Here is an 18008-nt window from a genome sequence, read left to right on the forward strand (position 1 = left end):
TGCACTACAGAAACCTTCAGAGGTCTCAGGACTTAGAAGCACCAGGTATTTCTGGAACTGGGGGCACAGATGAAGCTGAAAACAAAAGGGTTTGTGAATGTCTGCTTAAGAATCGTACTCTAGGGCAGCCCGGGTGGCTCAGCGGTTTAGCGCCACCTTCAGCCCAGGTTGCGATCCTGGAGACCCGGGATCGAGTCCCACATCGGGCTTCCTGCATGGAGCCTGCTTCTCCCTCTGCCTGGGTCTCTGCCTCTCTCTCTCTGTGTGTCTCTCATGAATAAATAAATAAAATCTTTTTTAAAAGTTTAAAAAATTAAAATAAAAAATTTTTTAAAAAACTGTCTTTCCAGAGTACAAACCTGACCATGTCACTCCTTAATGAAGACTCTTCCAGAAAGCCCACCCTGGGTTCCAATAATTTGTCATCCTGTACCAGAGTTACTAGTCTGTCTCCCTCCTTCCTGTGAACTCAGACCGTGAGCTCCCTGAGAGCAGGCCTTGCACAGTTCTCTGATGGCACACAGCCTCAGATCAGATAGGTCAGGTTCAGCGCTGATTCTCTTGCCTTTACTATCCTTGGCCTCTCTGGTGGTCTCCAGGATTCAGGGGGTTGAGCTTTACCGTGTTGAAGGGAAATGAATCTGAGAACTAGACTGTATAGCCCTGCGACAGTGGGATTCCCTGACTGTGACAGCATGGCTCCCCAGAATAGAAAAAAGCAACACTTTCTTGCCAGAAAAAGAAACACTCATTCCATACCATCTCTTTGGAAACAGAAGGGATAAGCACCTCAGGAGAGAGGCAGACTCAAAGGCCACTCCAACCCAGTTCTTTTCCCTGAGGAGATTCAGGTCCCCCACTACCCCTCTTAACACCTCCCCCATCAGACTCTGCTCAGTCCCAGGGTCATGAGTATGGCTTCCTCCTTGCTCAATCCAAATCAGGCCCTGGGGTAAAGCCAGGAGATTCCAGGCTCAGCTCCCTGGCCAAGGATTGAGATTCTCAGACTAACGTTACTAGGACTATCTGGTCCCACAAGCCCCTGTCCCTTCATCCTCCAAGAGTCAGGAAAACTGAGATCAACAGAAAGTCAGGGCTCTACTCAAGACCTCAAAATGGGGAACCCTGGGTGGCGCAGCGGTTTGGTGCCTGCCTTTGGCCCAGGGTGCGATCCTGGAGACCTGGGATTGAATCCCACGTCGGGCTCCAGTGCATGGAGCCTGCTTCTCCCTCTGCCTGTGTCTCTGCCTCTCTCTCTGTGTGTGACTATCAAAAATAAATAAAAAAAAAAAAAAAAAAAAAAAAAGACCTCAAAATAATTCAGAAGCTGAGTCAGGACTTGAACCCAGGACATCCCCCTCCTTGCCTAAAGCTTTTTTTCAGGTTGCCCTGTGAGGGTGGGTTGTCGCAGCAACAGTTGTTTGAGTAGGAGGATTAAGTAGGGGAGGTTGCCATTGTTTCCCTTCCCACCAACCCCAGAGTCTGGCTGGTTCACTGAACCTGGGAGAGGGGGAGGGAAGCAAGAGGAAAAGGAGCCTAGAGGCAGGAATAACCTTGGCCTTAGGAGCATGACTGCCCACTCCCTGCATGATTGCTGGGAGAGGGACAGTTGGAAGGGCTGTGTTCAGAGAGCTTGGAACAGTTCTGCCACTGAAACCCTCTGCCCAGCCCCCGCAGTGGGCAGGGCTGAGTACACAATGACATCAATGACATCTTGGCCAAGGAAGGAGAAAGGAATAAGGGAGGGAGCCTTTCCCTGCTCTGGCCCCCAGCAGGCCCCCTCCTTCATGGGCAGCCTAGAGTCCCAGGCCAGGCTAGGTCGAGAATGCAGAGACCTAATCAGAAGTTAAATGTACCCCCTTTAAAGTTTACAGACAGGTAATCTCCATCAAAGGCAAAAGAATCAGAACCAAAGAAGAGGCAGGGCTCCTCCACTGGTTCCCTGTGTGAGGCCAGGCGAGCCCCTTAACACCGGCAAGCCTGCCTCATCTACGCGATGGGGGAACGATGACTGCTTTTCCCACTTCAATGACATAAAGCGTCTTTAAAGTCTTTAAAGTGGCACAAAGCAGATCTCAATGGTAAAGATGTAAAGTGCAGGCAGATGGTCTGAGTTCAAAGGCTGGCTCTGCTTTTTACTTTTTGTACGACCTTGGGCAGTTACTTAACCTCTCGGTGCCTCAGTTTCTTTATCTATAAAATATCACTTGCCTAATAGGGTTGCTGTGAGGAGTAAGAGAATATTTTGTCAAGTGCTCAGCATGATGCCTGGCACCACTTTATACAATGAAGCAAAGTCAAGCCCCTCCCTCAGGTGGGCAGTCACAGGCCTGCTCTGAAGAATTTGGTATTTACCTCCAACCTTCAGGGCCAAGCACACACTTGGCATTTAAATACTTCCCCCAAGGAGCCTTCCCTGATTGCTCTGCTCAGAAGGCTCCGGTCTCAGCCTAAGAGCCCCCATGCCCTCCTCTGCTCTCTCACAGCCCAGCTAGGCAGATGGTGGGCTCCAGAAAGACCTATTAGCTGACACACTCACTGTGGCCTCCTGGTTCTGAGCCAGAGAGAATTCTTCAGTTCCCCAGAACTGGCTGCAGAGTGGTGGCAGGTGTAAATTACCCCCTTCACTGGAACCAGGGCCTTGGGGAGCCTGGGCAGCCCCAAATGCCCTTCTGGCTCTGAATCTAGACTAGCAGCAACAAAGGAGGGGGAGGGTGCCTGTTTCCTTCTCTTCTCCCCAAGAAGGTACGAGATACAAAAATCCAGTATACCTGGGGGGCTCAGAGGCGATGAAGCCAATGCTGATGGTGCTATTACTCTGATGCCCGGGGTTCTAGGAACTTCCAAGTACTTTAAGTGGGGGTTGGGGAGGGGGGTTTGGGGAAAGGGAGGATGTTTTTTTTATGGCTCTAGTCCAGGCAGTTTTCACCCAGATCTCTTCCAAGCTGAATCTTGTCATGAACACTGAGGCCTCAGATGAGCAAACTCTGGGCCCAGTTTGCACCAAAAGAAGAAACTGGTTGCCCCATAACGGTGGCCAGGGGAGAGATGGCCCCTGGTGGAGGGGTGGGGTGGGGAGGGGAGAGATTTGGGCTCTGCTAGGTTCTCAGTGCTTCCCAGCCTCACCTCTCCCCTCCCAATTATTTGGTAGGAAAAACTTCCAGGAGCCAGTGCCTCCCACCTCAAGTCTTCAGGACCCATCAACGCCCCACTCACCTTTGGGAGGGGCAATTAATGAACCCCGGGGTTTAAGGATTGATCTGGGAGGGATCCCGAGGAGTTAGGTAGGGAGTCTTAACTCTCGCCTCTCCAGCCCAACTCTGGGGGCATAAGTCTGTCCCTTCCAACCGGGCTGGGGACTCCGGCCCCGGCCCCCGCAGCCCACACTCACCAGCTCCATCCTCAGCGCCATGATCTTGTCCCCCAGGCCGTGGCCCGCGCCAGGCGCCCCCGGGAGCAGCGGGGCGCCAGAGGTTCCCGGCTCCCCTTCGCCTCGCAGCCCGCGGAGCAGCCCTTCGGGGGTCTTCCTGCCCACCTTGCCCTCCACATCTCGCAGGTCAGGCGTCTGGGACTCCGCAGTCCCCTCCATGCGGGCCTACGGCTGAAGAGGACCGGGCGGCCGGCCGGCTGGGGCTGGGTCGCGGGGGTCCTCGTCTCCCGGCTGCCCGCGCCCAGCGGAACCGGTGGGTCCCCGCCCGCGCCGCGCGGGGGCGGGCGGAGGGCACCGTAACTCTCAGAAAAGCCGCGCAGACTGTGCCGGCGTGCGTGCGTGTCTGTGCCTGTGCGTGTGTGTGTTCGAGTGCTGCGCGCACACGTCTGGCCCTGGAATGGGTGGGGCTGGGCGATCTGTATGTACTTGGATTTGTACTTGAAGGAGCGCTAGCAGAGTTCAGTGCCTTCTCCCCATTGTGCCGACTGAATCCGGCCCGGCATACAGCAGGCATACAGCAGGCGTTCGATAAGTGTTTGCTGAACAAAGCCTAAGCACCCTCAGCCATAGGGGAGTTTAAGGAACAGTGGTGACCCAGAACTGCAGAGGGTTTTGAAAGGCTTCCTGGGGTGGGGTGGGAGGGTTGGGTCTAGAACAGTGGTTAGAATCTAGCTAGCTACTGACACCCACATGCACTTTCAGTGTAGCCACGGAATTTATTTTTTTTTAAGTTTATTTATTCATTTAATCTAAAGTAATCTCTAGGGCACCTGGGTAGCTCCGTGGGTTAAGTGTCTGCCTTCAGCTCAGGTCATGATCCCAGGGTCCAGGGATGGAAGGAACCCTGCATCAGGCTCCCTGCTCAGGAGGGAGTCTGCTTCTCCCTCTCCCTCTCTCAAATAAATAAATAAAATCTTAAAAAAAAAAAAATGTAATCTCTATGCCCAATGTAGAGTTGGAATGCAGACCCAGAGACCAAGAGTTACATGCTCTTCTGACTAAGCCAGCTGGGTGCCCTGCCACTGAGTTTAGATTAAAGAAGTAGAAAATAACACTTCTGGCCAATGAGAAGCAACTAGTATTGAAGATAAAAAAGTCCAGATCGGCCAGATCATGCTTGATCCTGTAGACTGATGCCTTTTTTTTTTTTCTTTTTTTTTTAGACTGATGCTTTTTATTTATGATAGTCACACAGAGAGAAAGAGAGAGAGGCAGAGACACAGGCAGAGGGAGAAGCAGGCTCCATGCACCGGGAGCCCGATGTGGGATTTGATCCCGAGTCTCCAGGATCGCGCCCTGGGCCAAAGGCAGGCGCCAAACCGCTGCGCCACCCAGGGATCCCTAGACTGATGCTTCTTAAGCTTGACTGCATTTGAATTTTCTGCAAGCCTTGTTAAAATGCAGATTGTGATTCTGTAGATCTGGGATGGGGCCTGCGGTTCTTCTTTTCTAATAAGCTCCTAGGTGACGGCCATGTTGCTGATCGAGGGACCACACTTGGAGTAATGTGGCTATAGAAGATGGTTCTATGGTGCTTGGGTTGTATTTTATAGGCCATGGGGAACCACAAAAAACTTTTTTGTTTTGGCTTGATTTGGGTGTTTAATCCAAGTAATTCCAGCGCATGGTCACAGAAGGATTTACAATGCAAAGATAGTTAACCAGCTCTTTCCTTTCCCACCTCTAGCCCCACTCCCAGAGGCAACAACATTCAGCTTTTTTTTTTCCTGGTGTTTATACACATAACCCCACATACGCTTATACAGTACTACTATTTCTTAATTTTAAATATTGTCTACCAACTTCCTAATACAATCAATATGATTTATCTCACTTATACTCTGTATTTCCCCTCCTCCATTCACCCTGTATATTTATTTCTATCACTATTTTTAGTTCATCTAACGGTTACCTTTGTAATCTTAAGTAAAATATTTTTCCTTAGTATCTGTTGGTCCAGGGAAGGGTTTTAAATCAGAGGTTAAAAAAACAGATTTGCCTTTTTGAAAAATTACTCTGAATTTTGCAAGGGGAAAGGATTGGAGGGGTACAAATCTGGAGTCGAGGAAACTGATTGGAAATCAAGAAACTGAAATGGCCTGGACAAGGGGGTTGGTTGTGAGGTTGCAGAAGAGTTAGACCAGGGGGCAATTGGGTGGCTCAGTAGCTGAGTGTCTGCCTTTGGCTCAGGTCCTGATACCAGGGTCCAGGGATTGAGTCCCTCATCAGGCCTCCCACAGGGAGCCTGTTTCTCCCTCTGCCTATGTCTCTGCCTCTCTCTGTGTATCTCTCATGAATGAATAAATAAAATCCAAAAAAAAAAGACCAGAATGGATAATTTTTTTTTAAAGATTTTATTTACTTATTCATGAGAGATACAGAGGCAGAGACACAGGCGGAGGGAGAAGCAGGCTCCATGCAGGGAGCCTGATGTGGGACTGGGTCCTGGGTCTCCAGGATCAAGCCCTGGGCGGAAGGCAGCACTAAACCGCTGAGCCATCTGGGCTGCCCAGAATGGAGAACTCTTAAGGAGGTAAGATTGACAAGACTTGGTGACTGGTTATGTTGATTTATTTATAGTGGCATTTATGAATGCTTGTTTAAAAAAGCAAGGATTTCAATAATATTACGGATAGTCTACTAATTGCTAGCCAGTGTGTGTGGTACAGAGAATACAGGGGGGAGCAAACAGACCTGGACTTGTTGCTGGAGAAGAGGATTCAAGGGTGGCTCTCAGCTGTTTAGCCTGATGCCATTAAAAAGGAAGGGAACCCAGGAAGAGGTCTAGAAATGGGAAGAGATGATCACAGCAGGGGTTACATTGAGATGGAGGACCCTGTGAAGATGTCCAGCAGGCAGTCAGACCTAGGTCAGCCTAGAACTCAGGAGAAATGTTAGGACTGCAGACATGAGCATAAGAATCTTGGTGGTAACAGAGGTCAGGAGAGTGCATAAGATCTTCCCTGAAGAGTGAGAAGCAAAGATCAGAAAGGAGCCCTGAGAGATATCTTTTTTAAATGCTAATAAGATGTGTTGGATTTTCTTCTATTCTCTAATACATACTTCTTAGGAAAAATCATCCAATACTTGAACTTTTAAGATAAGTACTGTTAGGGACACCTGGGTGGCTCAGTGTTTGAGTGTCTGTCTTGGGTTCAGGGAGTGATCCCAGGTACAGGGATCGAGTCCCACATCGGGCTCCCTGAGAAGAGCCTGCTTTTCCCTCTGCCTGTGTCTCTGCCTCTCTCTGTATGTCTCTCATGAATAAATAAAATTTAAAAAAAAAAAAAAAAGATAAGTACTGTTAACATTTTGGACGATACCATCCCACCGCTTAGGAAGCAGGTGGAATATGGAGAACTCAAAAACTCTGGTTTCCTCCATTTCCTTTTAAAATATTCTCCATAAAACAGCACATTTCTCTTAAATAGGACTCTACCACTTCTCTGCTTAAAACTTTCACCGCTAGCTACTCACTTCAAGTAAGCATCACCATCATCTAGAAACGTGTTAGAAATGCAGTCTTCTGCTCTGCCCCAGACTATTGAATCGAAAACCCATAACAGGGCCCAGCAATTTGTGTTTTAAGACGCCCTCAGAGTGATTCTGATGCAAGGGGAAGTTTAAGACCCACTGTGTTCAGCTAAGTGCTTTGTATGTATTATGTCATTAAAGCTTCACAACAACGCTATTATTCTTGTCAGTATAGGGCGGGGGTTAGGGGTGGAATCTGGAGATGTGATACCGATGTTTGAGTTCTAGCTCCCCCAGCTTTGTGCCCTGGGGCCTCATTACTAATAATATCTACCTCAAGGAGCCGTTGTGGAACGAAATGAGCTGATGCCGGCCAAGTGCTTGGAACGGTGACTGCAAGCATCCTGTAAGCGCACCCCATCTCACAGACCCGGGGATCCGGGCTGAGCCCAAGGTGAAGAGACCTGCCCCAGGTCTAGGCTAGAGGTAGCAGCGGGTTTGAATTCCCCTCGGCCTCCGAAGACACCCTTGCGCAGGCCAGGCCCGAAGGCCCTCTGACCCTGGCACCGAGCGGGCTAGTCAAGGCGCTGGGGCTCCGACTGCGGCCGGGCTGCCCCCCGCGGCGCTGGGGCCCCGCTGCCCCCCGCTGTCCCCCCGCCCCGCCCCGCCCCGCCCCGCCCCGCCGCCCGTTGCGAAGCCGCCGGGGAAGCCAGCGCTCGCGGCCCCGCCGCCGCCGCCGCCGCCCTAAGCGCCGCCCGCCGCCCTCTCACCCCGCGGCGGCGGCGGAAGCGGGGAGGCGGGCCGGGCCGGCCGGGGCGGGGCGGCGAGCGGCATGGAGGAGGCGGAGGCCGCGGCGCGCCGGGCGGAGCAGTGCGGGCCCGAGAGGGGCCCGAGCGGGGCCCGGGCGCCCTGAGCCGTGAGTGGTTCGCGGCGGGAGTCCCCGGGGGGTGGCGCGGCCGGGGCGGGGCTCCCGAGCCCTCGGGCGGCGGGGAGCGGGGCCGGGTGGGAGAGGGTGAGGGCGCCCGGGGCTGGGGACTGGGGGCCGGGGCTGGGGGGGGGGGGTGCCCCGGCGCACCCCGGACTAGGAGGACCGGGGCTGCAGGATTGGGGGCCGGGGCTGGGGGGGGGTCTGTGCCCCGGCGCACCCCGGGACTAGGAGGACCGGGGCTGGAGGATTGGGGGCCGGGGCGGGGGGGGGGGTCTGTGCCCCGGCGCACCCCGGGACTAGGAGGACCGGGGCTGGAGGATTGGGGGCCGGGGCTGGGGGGGGCCTGTGCCGCTGGCGCACCCCAGGACTAGGAGGGCCGGGGCTTGGTCCTTTTAGGGGCTGCTGAACCTGAGAGCTGATTACTTGGCCTCTGCGCTGGGGCCCCGGGCGGCTCCGCTGCTCCCCCGCCCCAGGGGAGTCTCCAGGCGGGCTGACCCCTCCGAGGCTTCCTTTCCAGAGCAGTTGGGCCACTTTTCCCAAGTCACACAGCCTGAATGATGGCAGGGAGGAGTTGCCGGGGGTCCTCCCTGGGCTCCCCAGAAGGCATCAGGCTTTGGGAGGAACACCTGACTCCCTGTGACCCTCTGGTCCTCTCAGATTCCTGAAGGCATGGGTTGGCCAGGACAGTGGTGACTCCCCAACCCGGCATGGACGACTGGAAGCCCAGCTCCCTCATCAAGCCCTTTGGGGCTCGGAAGAAGCGGAGCTGGTATCTTACCTGGAAGTACAAACTGACCAACCAGCGGGCTTTGCGCAGGCTTTGTCAGGTAGAGAGATGTCCTGGCCCCCGCCCCGGGCTCCCTCGCAGCTTTACCCTAGACTCTGGGCACCGGGACCTACCTTGGCTGCTCCCAACCCTGGAAACAGGCAGCAGGTTCCTAGACGGGACACCTCTTTGTGTCATATCCCTACGAGGTGGTGGTTTGGGCCCAGAGTTCTGGAATCAGAACCCAAGTACAACCCTCTAGGCTTCTGACGGAAACCTGAAGTCTAGTCAGGAAGGCTTTGCTCAGGGGCCCATATCCGCCAGGCGGGCAGAGCTAAGACCCAGGTCTTCTGATCCCCAGCTTGGTTCTCTGGGACTGGCTCCCTCTCTGGGAACTAATTGTGGAGGGGACCAAGGAAATCAGGGCCTCAAATGGAAGCATCCAGGAGCTCTGGGTAGGGAGGGCCCTGATGAAGAGAGAGGGGTCGAGGTGGTCCCCTGGAGGAGGTGGTCTTGAAACTGGATCCTGGCTGGGGGAGAAGTGGGCAGACAGAGGGAGGAGAGACAGGTCCCAGGCTCTGCCTGTGTCCCCCTGCAGCCAGGGCCCTCCTTTCAGGAAGTCCCTAAGTGATCTGGAGGGGGCACCCCTCTTCAGTCATCCCTACCCCTCCCCTCAGACAGGGGCAGTGCTTTTCCTACTGGTGACCGTCATTGTCAACATCAAGTTGATCCTGGACACGCGGCGAGCAATCAGCGAAGCCAATGGAGACCCGGAGCCAGAGCAAGACTATGGTGGGGCCAGGCTGAGGATGGGATTGGCTGGTGGGGTGAAGGATGGGGGTGGGGTCCCCTAGGATCTCACCACTGCAATGGTAGGCACACTCCAGCGGATGATACTGTGCTGGAGAGACTGTTGCCACAACCTGTTGCACCCTGACAGATGAGGCCCTGGGCCGATTAGAGCCCTCACGGCGCAGAGGCAGTGGTCCCCGACGCGTTCTGGATGTGGAGGTGTACTCAAGCCGCAGCAAAGTATATGTGGCAGTGGATGGCACTACGGTGAGTGGGCCAGTGTCTGGGGTAGAGTCACTGTATTCTACTCAGGGTGTGGTCCCCTAGTTCTGGGCTCCACTGCCTGCGTGGGTAACTGCATCTCTTCCACTTTTGAGCTAGGTGGTTCTGGAGGCCTCAGTTCCTTATCTGTAGGCTGGAACTAATGATTTCTACTTGTCGGGACTAAATGAAAAGTATGTGAAATGTGTTACAGGTAGTGGGATATTATCAAAAGGGATCATTAGTAGTAGTAGTAGGCAGATAATTCATTGATTTCTTTATTTCATAACTACTTTTTGGTCTCTTCCTTGGCCTCAGCCTTGTCTTGGGCACTGGGGACCTAGGGGTAATCAGACCCGGTTCTCATTTGAGGGTCTTGATCGATGTATTATGGTATCTCCAACATGAGGAAGACACATTCTAGGGCTCTAAGTGCCTGAAAGCCATGGAGAGGAGGGTTGTAGAAAGATCTGATCTCTCTTGATGGGCAAGTTAAGGAGGTTTTCCGGAAGAGGTGGCATTCAGGCTGGGTCAGAAAAGAACAGTTCACAGAATCATAGGCAGGAGGGGAGGTTTCATGCATCTCGTTTGTTGAGTTCCCATAAGACAGAGAAACCTCAAATGCCAGAGTGAAGAGGTGGACTTTGTCTCCGCCTCCCGGTAGGTGCTGGAGGACGAGGCTCGGGAGCAGGGCCGTGGCATCCATGTCATCGTTCTCAACCAGGCTACGGTGAGGTTCTTGGGGCGGGGGGAGGCGGTTGGCTACAGGGCTGAAGATGAGCCCTCCTTGCTGTTGACACTAACTCACAAGAGGTATGTCCCCTGCCAGGGCCATGTGATGGCAAAGCGTGTATTTGACACATACTCACCTCATGAGGATGAGGCCATGGTGCTGTTCCTCAACATGGTGGCGCCTGGCCGAGTACTTATCTGCACTGTCAAGGTCAGTGACTGTTCCTTGGTTCCTTTCTCTATGCCCCCAACTCCAACCTTGCTCACGACTCTGGGCTCTCTACCCCAAATAAAACATAGTGGGAAGAGCCTCTCGAGAAAGGTAATACAGGTTCCAATCTTAAGCTTGTCATTTTTATTCAGCAAATAGTTACTGAGCCCCTACTGTGTGCCAGGCACTGCTCTGGGTGCTGGAGATAGGATAGGAAGCAACCGTTATGGAGCTTCCATTCCATAGGGCAAGATCAACAACAAAAAAAGCCCAGTACATGTATGATGTCAGGAGATGATAACTTAATGAAGACAATAAAGCAAAAGAGACAGAGTAGTGGGTGATGCATTTTAGAAGGGGAAGGTCTCTGTAAGGAAGTGACATGTGAGCAGAAAGCTGGACGACGTGAGGAGAGGGCCAGGCGAATATCTGGAGGAAGATGTTCTAGATCAGAAGAATGGTGAGGTGTGCTCTGAGGTAGGACAGTGCTGGCATGCTCGAGGAACTGCAAGGGTGCCAGTGGAGCCGGAGCAAATTCAGGGAGGGGAGGGGAGTGGGGGGGAAGAGGGTGGAGGGGCGCAGATTGTGTGGGATCCTGGTAAGGATTTACTAGCCCAGTGACCTTGGATGATTCTCAGAATCTCTCTAAGCCTTTGGTTTTCTTATCCGTGGCAGGATAGTAACCTCAGAGGGTTGTCATGATCATTTAATGAGCTAATTTAAAATCAAAGGTTTTGCATGGTGCCTGACAGCGAATGTTCCATGAAGCCAGGTCTCCCAGAACCATGCCAGTCAGGCTGACTACCTTCTCTGGTCTCCCAGGACGAGGGCTCCTTCCACCTCAAGGACACAGCCAAGGCTCTGCTGAGGAGCCTGGGCAGCCAGGCCGGCCCTGCCCTTGGCTGGAGGGACACTTGGGCCTTTGTGGGACGCAAAGGAGGTACCAGCACCACAGGCCATACACCCTATGGGATGAGGGGCCCAGGAGGAGCAGAACCCCAAGAACTGGGGTGGGGTTGGGGGCAAATAGGAGCCCGAAATGATGGGCTGGCTGAAAGTGGGCAGAGAGGAGAAGCCGCTTTAAAACTGGAGCCTGAGCCCCCATTGTACCTCATTCCTGTCCCTGCTAGGTCCTGTCCTTGGGGAGAAACATTCTAAGTCACCTGCCCTCTCCTCCTGGGGGGACCCAGTCCTGCTGAAGACAGATGTGCCGCTGAGCTCAGCAGAAGGTGGGGTTGGGGGGCTGGTGCCGGGCTCCAGTGCCTGGGCTGGAGGTGGGCATTTGGGTCCTATTTATGAAACTTTATTTTCTTCACTGGGTGCCTGGGGCTCTGTAAACCACACCAGCCTTGCGGCCCCTAATGCCTCCTCCTGTTGACCCCTCCCTTCCCTCAGAGGCCGAGTGCCACTGGGCAGACACAGAGCTGAACCGTCGCCGCCGGCGCTTCTGCAGCAAAGTCGAGGGCTATGGGAGTGTGTGCAGCTGCAAGGACCCCACACCCATCGAGTTCAGCCCTGACCCAGTGAGTGAGGCCTTAGACAGTGAGGCTCAGACTCCTTCTCAGCTTGGCAAGGAGCCCTTGGAAAGGGCCAGGTTGGGTTTCTGGACCCCAGGCCAAGAGGGAACCAGGACCCGAGGATTTGTGCTGACCTCTGAAAGGGGGGGCAGGGCCGACCATGTGAACAAAGGCTCCTAATTGGAGTTGGGTTGAGTGTGTGGAAGGGCCCCAACAGAGAAACCCTCTGCTGCTTCCCTGTCTACCCTGGAGTTGCCTTCTCCCCAAGAACTCTTCCCTGGGTGGGGGTCCCAGTTTGAAGAAGGAGGGAGGCAAGAGCTAAAAGCTGTTTCTCCCTCAGCTCCCAGACAACAATGTCCTCAATGTGCCTGTGGCTGTCATTGCAGGGAACCGGCCCAATTACTTGTATAGGTGAGCCTGGGAGGGGGTTGGTCCAGCCCTGGGTGGTGCTTAGCCCCGGGTGAAGCTCCTTGGGCTCATCCACCTGTAGGTGGAACTCTTGAGGTGGGGGTGGGGGGCAATAGGTTCTAGGCCCATTCACCCATGTGGGAGAACATGGGGAACATGGGCCCACTGATAAGCACAGGGGGGCCCTGAGTTGGGGGGACAGAGTACCTAACCCATCCCTGGGCTCCCCAGGATGCTGCGCTCTCTGCTCTCAGCCCAGGGGGTGTCCCCCCAGATGATAACAGTTTTCATTGATGGCTACTACGAGGTGAGTGGGGCTCGGGGGCTATGGGAAGGGCAGGGTCCAGGGCCGTGGGGACAGAGCAGCGATGATCACGAGACCAACAGCCCAGGCAAAGGCTGTGAAATGTGAATGGCTCGGCATGGCGGAGCCATGGGGCGGGCAGGGGGAAGTGATTCACAGGGTGACCGTAGCCGTGCCCCCAGGAGCCAATGGATGTGGTGGCACTGTTTGGTCTGAGGGGCATCCAGCACACTCCCATCAGCATCAAGAACGCCCGTGTGTCTCAGGTATGGCCTAGGTGAGGACGGAAGGGGCAGACACTTGACCCCGCCGTCCACCCTGCAGCTCATGCACCCCATTTCCACTCCCCACCCAGCACTACAAAGCCAGCCTCACTGCCACTTTCAACCTGTTTCCGGTGAGTAGTCCAAAGCCCTTGGACCTAGGGAAGGGAAATGTGGGTATAAAGCCTGGTCTTACTATATAGCAAGCTCTTCCCCTGTCTGGGCCTCAGCTTCCTGATCTGGAAAATGTGGGGAGTGCTGCCTGAGAAGTGAGATGGGGGTGGAGGAGGCACAGGATGGGAAAGGGCCCCTGGGGTCATGCTGTCCCCCCTGCCCCCTGCAGGAAGCCAGGTTTGCCGTGGTCCTGGAAGAGGACTTGGACATTGCTGTGGATTTTTTCAGGTGAGGGGAGTACCCCTCCATAAGTGGCTCTCCATGCAGCTCCTACCTGCTGCCTCGGGCCTCTTTCCTTACTGGCTCTCCAGGGAGGCAGGCAGGGGGTGTCTGGGAGAGCTTTGTGGGGAAGTCAGCTCAAAAGTGGGGGGAAAGCCTGAGCAAAAGTAGGATGGCAGGTGTTGGGGTTGGAGTAGAGAGTAGAAAGGATGGGTAGAGACAGTGGGGATTTAGGGGGAGGGACAAGCAGGCATGACTCCTGAGTCCCATCTCCAGCTCTTCCAGCATCACTATGTGACTGGGTTTGTCCTTGCCCTTCCCTGAACCCTTGGACCCTGCCTCTCTCAGTTTCCTGAGCCAATCCATCCACCTACTGGAGGAGGATGACAGCCTGTACTGTATCTCTGCCTGGAATGACCAGGTAAGCCAAGCGGCCAGGGGTCACCTAGGGGAGTGGTACAAGCACTGAGCTAAGCCCTCCTCCACCCCACCCCCCGTGCCTGCCCCCCACCACCAGGGATACGAACACACGGCTGAGGACCCAGCACTGCTGTACCGTGTGGAGACCATGCCTGGGCTGGGCTGGGTGCTCAGGAAGTCCTTGTACAAGGAGGAGCTTGAGCCCAAGTGGCCCACACCAGAAAAGGTGCCCTGGCAGGGGAGGATGGGAGGGCTGGAGTCCCCCATTGGCTGCAAACCCCTTCACCTTCATGACTTTCCTTGCCCCCCAGCTCTGGGACTGGGACATGTGGATGCGGATGCCCGAACAACGCCGAGGCCGAGAGTGCATCATCCCCGATGTTTCCCGATCCTACCACTTCGGCATCGTTGGCCTCAACATGAACGGCTACTTCCACGTGAGTGGGAAGCAGGATGTTGTGGAGGCGGGCACAGTGTGGTGGATGGAGCGAGAGCACGGGCTCCAGAGCAGCCCGGGGGGACGTGTCTTATCTTCTTTTGCCTCAGTTTCTTTATTTTTAAAAATGAGGATAAAAATACTGCCTACCTCATAAGGTTTTGAGACTCTGAGGTTTAAATGAGTTACTATATGTAAAATGCTTTGAACTGCAAGCATTATATAAGGGTTAGCTGGTATTATTTTTATTATTACTATTCTTAGCACCAGACTGTGGGTGTGGGGAGGGTATTTCTGCCACCCGGCACTTACGCAGCCCTGCCCTCTCCTGTCCTTGCAAATGTGGGGGCCCACGCCTCCGCCTGGCATGAACAGGGACGTCCTCGGTCCCACCATGCCTTCCCCAGCTGTGCCTAAAGGGCCAGTCCCCAGGTACAGCAAGAGTGTGCCTTGAGACAGCCCAGCCTGAAGGAACAGATGAACAGCTCGAAACTTCCTAGAAGCCAAAAGGACCCTGAAGCCCCGAAGGCTGGCTTACACAAGACCCCAGTCACCTCCCACAGAGGGGCAGGCACTTCCCTGAGGTCCCTGTTGGTACCTCAGTCACAGCACTTGCTTCCCCCTCAGCACAGCCTGTCCTTTTGCGCACCAGGCCCGGTAGGGCCCGTTCCTGCCTTCTGTGGCTCTACAACAGCAGACCCAAGGACAGCCCCTGGGAACAGGGACTAGCTCAGGGGTCAGTAGCATGAGCTGCCGTGTGGGCATGAGCTCTCTAGCGATGGTAGAGCCCAAATTAAAGCTAGTAAGAGCCTGCCAAGGATGCTATGAAGAAGAGGATGGGGAAGATGGGGGCAGGGGCCAGGAGCAGTGAGAGGGACTTCTGTGGGTCCAGGACTTCATCTGTGGGGCTTGTGGTGGGTCAGCGGGGGGTACGAGCCCCACTTGGAAGGCCTGATGTTCACCCTCACACCTGCTCCAGGAGGCCTACTTCAAGAAGCACAAGTTCAACACGGTTCCAGGTGTCCAGCTCAGGAACGTGGACAGGTGGGGGCTGGGGACAGGGCAGAGGAGCCTTGATGACCAATCCTCAGTATTCCCTGCCAACCCCGGGGCCTGTTTCTTACCCCGGCCCTCCTGCCCCCGAATTCCCACGTGATCCTTCACCTCGCCCCTGGAACCTGAAGGCTCGTCCCTTCTGACCCATCTTCCCTTCTCCTTCAGTCTGAAGAAGGAAGCTTATGAAGTGGAAATTCACAGGCTGCTCAGGTATGGCCTTTGGCAGTCGGGATGTATGGCAGGGAATGAGGAGGCGAAAACCGGGGGTCTTGGCGCTGTGACCCACTGCAAAATGAAAATCAGGGCATCTTGTTCAAAAATTAAGAATTTCAGGACAGCGATAGCACAGCATTAAAGTAAGCACAGAAGGCAGCCCGGTTGGCTCAGTGGTTTGTCGCCTGCTTTCGGCCCAGGGCATGATCCTGGAGTCCCAGGATCGAGTCCCACGCCAGGCTCCCTGCAAGGAGCCTGCTTCTCCCTCTGCCTGTGTCTCTGCCTCTCTCTCTCTCTCTCTCTCTCTGTCTCTCATGAATAAATAAATAAAACATTTAAAAAAAAAAAAAAAAAGTAAGCGCAGGGCCTGGTTTACCAGACCCGTGAGGCAGGCTCCATCCTGGCCTTTCTACCCCCTCTCCCTTGCTGCAGTGAGGCTGAGGTTCTGGACCACAGCAGGAACCCTTGTGAAGACTCTTTCCTGCCAGACACAGAGGGCCACACCTATGTGGCCTTCATCCGAATGGAGAAGGATGATGACTTCACCACCTGGACCCAGCTTGCCAAGGTGCCCCACTAACACTCCCACCAGATACAGGGAGCCTTTGTTCTGGAATCTTCTACCTTAGAACCTCCTCTTCAGACTCTGGGAACCCCTCTTCCAGCCCCTTTGTCCAATACCATATTCTAGAAGATGCTACATCTTGCAGATGGAGGAGACTGCAGAGGAGGGGTGGGGGCTGGACCAAGGGTCCTCAGTTGCACCCCCTCCTGCCCCCGTGGCTCTCTGATCCCTGTCTCTCCCCCCACCCACTTCTTCCAGTGCCTCCATATCTGGGACCTGGATGTGCGTGGCAACCACCGGGGCCTGTGGAGGTTGTTTCGAAAGAAGAATCACTTCCTGGTGGTGGGCGTCCCAGCCTCCCCCTACTCGTGAGTGACTCTTTTCTGCCCCGGGAAGTGGGAGACTAGTGGGATTACCTCTTCCCTATACATTGTCAAATTATCTTCCCAGGGTGAAGAAGCCACCATCAATCACCCCAATTTTCCTGGAGCCACCTCCAAAGGAAGAGGGAGTCCCAGGAGCCGCAGAACAGACATGAGACCTCCTTCAGGACCCTGCAGGGCTGGGTACTGTGTACCCCCAGGCAGGCTAGCCCTTCACCCCATCCTGTAGGATTTTGTAGACACTGGTCGGGGTTGGCGCTGGCTTGTTTTTAACATGAGACTTAATTACTAACCCAAAGGGGAGGCTTCCCCTGCTCCAACGCCCATATACCTGAGTTGGAGGTCTATTTATTTACTTCCCTGTTGGGAAGGGGCAGGATAGTACCTGGGAATCATTGGGGTCCCTGGGCAGCTGATCCTGCCCTTTGCACACACCCTCCTCCCAGGCCTGGCTCAGAATCTAACCTATTTATTGACTGTCCTGAGGGCCTTGGGAACAGGCTGAAGCCTATAGGGCCTTGACTCCTTTCTTGGCTGGGGTGCTGCCCTGAGGGTGGGGCTGGCTCTTACTCAGGAACCTGCTGTGCCCAACCCATGGACAGGCCCGCTGGGGCCCGCCTGCTGATGCAGACTCACTCAGAGACCCTCAGACACGGAACCAGGCCTCTTCTCAGCCTCCCCTTTGTCCAGGTTTCCAAAGCTGGATAAGGTGGTCATTGATTAAAAAAGGAGAAAACCTCCAGGGATGTGTTTTATGACTGGGGGGGGGGGGGGGGGGTTGGGTGGGTATGTGAGTGTGAGAGAGAGAGAAAAATCGGTAAGTAGGAGAGAGAATGGTTATGATGGATAGTGAGATTTCCTTACTGTCCTCCACAGGATTTAGCTTCCATTTGGGGCCATTTGGCCACCAGGGGATGCCCAAGTCTCAAACTCCAGGATTTTTCCCTAGCTCCACCTTAGGACATGAACTTGACCCTAGCCTCACTCTACTTGAGGCTGAGCTTAGAGCAGCTACCTCAAACCCCTTCCCCATGGGGCTGTTCACTTGCCTAGCTTGTCTGGGCAGGTACCTGTCCCCAGAGATGGAGCAAGAGAGCAAAAAGGAATCCTCGGGGGTGAGGGAAGCAATGGGAGAACAAGGGAGACTAGTGGGGATATAAAGGAAGTGGGTGAACCAGAACCAGACCAGTATTATCCAGGAGGCTAGGACTGGGCTGCAGATGGGAGTTGTAAGAGGAAGGATCTGTGGCCCTTAGGGTACCTGGTATGCGGATTCCATGTCTAGGCATTTTTCTGGAGAAAACCCATCATTTTCGTCAGATTCTCACCCAGCCCAGTGACCCAAAGAGATTAGGAAGATCTAACTAAGTCATAGAAGCACCAGGAAATGAATGGGATTGTCTACAGGTAGTGGGTGAGAAAGCCTAAGGCAGGGGGCAGGACATTTAAGGGATCT

The 18008-nt window shown here is 54.4% G+C and overlaps 2 protein-coding genes across 6 annotated transcripts in view; one reads left to right on the forward strand and one right to left on the reverse strand.

Moving 5' to 3' along the window:
• The window catches only part of LURAP1 (leucine rich adaptor protein 1), a 28480-nt gene extending 21024 nt beyond the window's left edge, over window positions 1-7456 (reverse strand). For 2 of the 3 annotated variants that reach the window (XM_077845126.1, XM_077845125.1), the window contains exon 1: window positions 3392-3725. In XM_077845126.1, coding sequence (XP_077701252.1) covers window positions 3392-3589 — 198 coding nt within the window. In that variant the 5' untranslated portion in view covers window positions 3590-3725. Of the gene's footprint in view, window positions 1-3391; window positions 3726-7238 lie in introns of those variants that run through there. The other variant, XM_077845127.1, reaches the window with a different exon arrangement.
• A 206-nt stretch (window positions 7457-7662) lies between these two features.
• On the forward strand, window positions 7663-17294 carry POMGNT1 (protein O-linked mannose N-acetylglucosaminyltransferase 1 (beta 1,2-)). Of its 3 annotated transcripts, XM_077845123.1 has the most exons (23): window positions 7689-7820; window positions 8229-8392; window positions 8490-8659; window positions 9276-9390; window positions 9539-9657; window positions 10316-10381; window positions 10481-10594; window positions 11417-11534; window positions 11725-11823; window positions 11990-12117; window positions 12452-12522; window positions 12751-12826; window positions 13006-13089; window positions 13179-13220; window positions 13430-13488; window positions 13828-13900; window positions 13997-14125; window positions 14211-14336; window positions 15315-15379; window positions 15557-15601; window positions 16037-16172; window positions 16428-16537; window positions 16620-17294. In XM_077845123.1, exons 3-23 carry the CDS (start codon window positions 8540-8542, stop codon window positions 16705-16707), a joined length of 1983 nt encoding a protein of 660 aa, XP_077701249.1. In that variant the 5' UTR covers window positions 7689-7820; window positions 8229-8392; window positions 8490-8539; the 3' UTR covers window positions 16708-17294. The 3 variants fall into 3 exon arrangements, with proteins under 3 accessions (XP_077701247.1, XP_077701249.1, XP_077701250.1); XM_077845121.1 differs by lacking the exon at window positions 8229-8392 and having other exon boundaries at window positions 7663-7820; XM_077845124.1 differs by lacking the exon at window positions 8229-8392 and having other exon boundaries at window positions 7807-7827.
• Window positions 17295-18008: the final 714 nt, after the last annotated feature.

This window comes from Canis aureus, chromosome 13 (genome assembly GCF_053574225.1).
Source record: "Canis aureus isolate CA01 chromosome 13, VMU_Caureus_v.1.0, whole genome shotgun sequence".
Lineage (NCBI taxonomy): Eukaryota > Metazoa > Chordata > Mammalia > Carnivora > Canidae > Canis > Canis aureus.

What these genes read in the sequence shown, in the direction of transcription:
- POMGNT1 (XM_077845121.1), top strand. Translation starts at nt 8,540, where the DNA reads ATGGACGACTGGAAGCCCAGCTCCCTCATCAAGCCCTTTGGGGCTCGG. An exon ending in CGGCCCAATTACTTGTATAG is followed by an intron (nt 12,523 to 12,750) that starts GTGAGCCTGGGA and finishes TGGGCTCCCCAG; the next exon opens with GATGCTGCGCTCTCTGCTCT. An exon ending in ACATGAACGGCTACTTCCAC is followed by an intron (nt 14,337 to 15,314) that starts GTGAGTGGGAAG and finishes CACCTGCTCCAG; the next exon opens with GAGGCCTACTTCAAGAAGCA.